General features: G+C 33.1%; 1 protein-coding gene across 1 annotated transcript; it reads left to right on the top strand.

The window, feature by feature from the left end:
* Positions 1-883: 883 nt before the first annotated feature.
* Positions 884-3,000, top strand: LOC114168677 (DNA-directed RNA polymerases II, IV and V subunit 11). Its single transcript, XM_028053576.1, has 5 exons — positions 884-1,066; positions 1,155-1,244; positions 1,346-1,424; positions 2,143-2,238; positions 2,672-3,000. The coding sequence occupies exons 1-5, from the start codon at positions 1,014-1,016 to the stop codon at positions 2,702-2,704; spliced, it is 351 nt and encodes a 116-aa protein (XP_027909377.1). The 5' UTR covers positions 884-1,013; the 3' UTR covers positions 2,705-3,000.

Here is a 3,000-nt window from a genome sequence, read left to right as displayed (position 1 = left end):
CTTTTCGCCCTTCATATTTGCACTTGCATCCACTAAGATTGTCCTTTAAAACAAATAGAAATATGTGCGTGGGCAGGAACAAAACACGAAAATGTGTAAAAATAAATCGTTAAACAAGCATAGGTGAAGACGATTCTGCAAATTTCAGTACACAAGTATTGGGAACAAATTTGTATTAGTTATAAAAGTTAAATTACTTTAATAATTATTTACTACTATTTATTATAGAAAGTGGTTTTGATAAGGTAGTGAAAAACAAATGAAGTATTACAATTCTAGCTGCTTATGGCGACAATTTATATGCAGGGTGGCTCAGCAGGTTCTCAACAAAAACTCCTCTCGTTTAAATGTACAGCTTATACTTCTACTGCCCTAATCTGACAAATTAGAGCTGTTTTTTGTCATTTTTAATTTTATTATTACTCGTTTTGCTTAAAGTAGCGAAGGACATTATAACACTAATGGGAGGTTAAAAGAAAATTAAGATGTAAGAGTCACTTTTGTGCAAAATTAAAAGAAAATTCAGATGAAAAAAAAATCTGTATGATAAAAATATGGTAGATTGCAATTGTTTAAATGATTAGAAGCGGACAAATTCTGATTATTGGACATTATACAAATTTGTTAATTAATAACGTGTTAACATTAAATTTCACTGCCCCTATCCCTTCCTTTATAAAGCTCCAACCGTCTCTTGAACATTAACCTATTTTTAATATCTAATGAAAACTATTTTCTGAGTTCTGTATTTGACTTGTATATAACATAAACCACTTTCTATCATGTCATGGAGAATAAAATACATATTATATGTAAATTAAAAATATATATAATATTTATCAATCCTTGGTTAGAATAACAATAAGGGAGTGAGAGGTTTTGGGTTAATGTTTATGGTAGAGAGAAGATCTTGGGCCTGGCCCGTTTTAAGTGTGATGGTATTTGATTTGAAGAGTGGTGGAACGAGGGAGGAAGAAGAGTAGTCATAGCATAGAGAGAAAAGAACTGAAGCCATGAATGCCCCAGATCGTTATGAGCGTTTCGTCGTTCCTGAAGGCACCAAAAAGTAACTAATTCCTCTCTCAATCCTTTTCTTCCACCTTTCATTTGCACTTTCTGATTCCCATTTTTTTTTTATACAACGTTGAAAATAGGGTCTCTTACGAGAGGGACACCAAGATCATCAATGCCGCGTCCTTCACCATCGAGCGAGAGGAACACACTATCGGCAACATCTTGCGCATGTAAATACCTTTCCCTTTACTCTTAATCTTTATTCAATTACCGCGAAACCCTAACTTTTCTTTGCTGCTGCTGTTGCTGTTGGCAATGAATTGATATTCAGGCAACTCCACAGAGACCCCAACGTGTTATTTGCTGGATACAAGCTTCCCCACCCTCTTCAGTACAAAATCATTGTCAGGGTGAGATAACGAATTTTTCTTGTCATCAATTAGCTTCAATTTTTTCTTTTCTCATGGAATAATTATTATTTTTTTATTTCTTACTTTTCGAAATTTCGCAAGCAAGATTTTAGTTGTAACCTATTTATCTGGTGTGGTTTAGGGGCAAAGAAAAAGAAGACGCAAATTCTAGTTTAGTTGGAAATTAGGATGCATTCTATTGTTGTCCTGTTGTTAGAATTTGGATGTAAATGAACTGAACTGGTGGTGTGAAAACCTAAGAAGAAGAGATATGACACTGGGTATGAATATGGTATGGTTCTGGTATGAATTGGAACATGGAGACATGAAATTTTTTTTAATAATAATTCACAGCATTTTGCTATGTTACAAAGCTTAAAACTAAAATGAAAATTTGAATTGCAGGAGAGAATTTATATTTTAAAATGAGCATGACTTACTCTACACTTGATAAATGTTAAAAATAAAAATTTATCTAAGTGTGTATGCAGTGTCAGACATACGACTTAACATGTTCGCTGTTTGGAAGTGTCTTTGCTTCATAGTTTTAAACCCATTTGGTTGCCTCCATCTGCCTCTATTTTAGTATTTTGATATGTAGGTATTATAGTTTCTTTCTTATTTTCCAGGAACTGGGGAGTACTTACCCATTTTTTATTGTTTTTTATGAGAAATAATAGTTATTTGAGCACTATTTGTTATGTTGTTTTTGTTGTAGATACATACTACAAGCCAGTCTTCGCCAATGCAGGCATATAATCAGTCTATTAATGATCTGGACAGGGAACTTGATCATTTGAAGAATGCGTTTGAGGTAAAAGCGTCTTTTTGTTTTCTTAGTGCAATATATCTAAATTCTATGACCTTTTTTTCTAGAGTCATTTTAGAAATATGTATGTCTAATTAAGGACATCAATGCCACACGTGGGATTCAGACATAGATTTTACTTAATCTGGGAATGCAAACTGAAATATGTATGTCTAATTAAGGACATCAATGCCACACGTGGGATTCAGACATAGATTTTGTTTAATCTGGGAATGCAAACCTGTTGAATGTCAGATAATTACTTACCAATGTCTCTTGATGGTTTTTATGAGGTGACCTAATAGCCACTTCAAACATCTTTAATATCATTCTAAACAGTGCATCTTAAAAATGATTATAGTATGTATGGACCCTGTTCAGTATTATCATTTGTTTTTTTGTTGGGCCGGTAATAACATGTTCAAAAATTTTACTGCAGGCAGAGATGTTGAAGTTTTCAAGGGACTATTGATTGGATGGTGTCACGTTACATGCCCTGGCAGATATTTTTGAAATAGTGAATCACTTCTGCCAAATGGAATTTAAATGGGATGTTTTGTGCATTTTGGGAGATTTGTTAAATATGGTTGTGTTGAAGAAATTTTAACATTTGTAAACAGTTACTTTATGATAGTTATGTCAACAATTGTTAGTAAATAGCTGTATGGATGATATATATAACGGACTCGGTGTGGAATTATTAACTGTGACAATTATATTCTGCCGAGGACTTTTCGTGGCTATTAATTAGTCATATTTGCGTAAAAA

Source organism: Vigna unguiculata, chromosome 11 (assembly GCF_004118075.2).
Source record: "Vigna unguiculata cultivar IT97K-499-35 chromosome 11, ASM411807v1, whole genome shotgun sequence".
Taxonomy (NCBI): domain Eukaryota; kingdom Viridiplantae; phylum Streptophyta; class Magnoliopsida; order Fabales; family Fabaceae; genus Vigna; species Vigna unguiculata.
This window is presented reverse-complemented; position numbering and strand designations above follow the sequence as displayed.

What these genes read in the sequence shown, in the direction of transcription:
- LOC114168677 (XM_028053576.1), top strand. Translation starts at nt 1,014, where the DNA reads ATGAATGCCCCAGATCGTTATGAGCGTTTCGTCGTTCCTGAAGGCACC. An exon ending in AGTACAAAATCATTGTCAGG is followed by an intron (nt 1,425 to 2,142) that starts GTGAGATAACGA and finishes TTTTTGTTGTAG; the next exon opens with ATACATACTACAAGCCAGTC. An exon ending in ATTTGAAGAATGCGTTTGAG is followed by an intron (nt 2,239 to 2,671) that starts GTAAAAGCGTCT and finishes ATTTTACTGCAG; the next exon opens with GCAGAGATGTTGAAGTTTTC.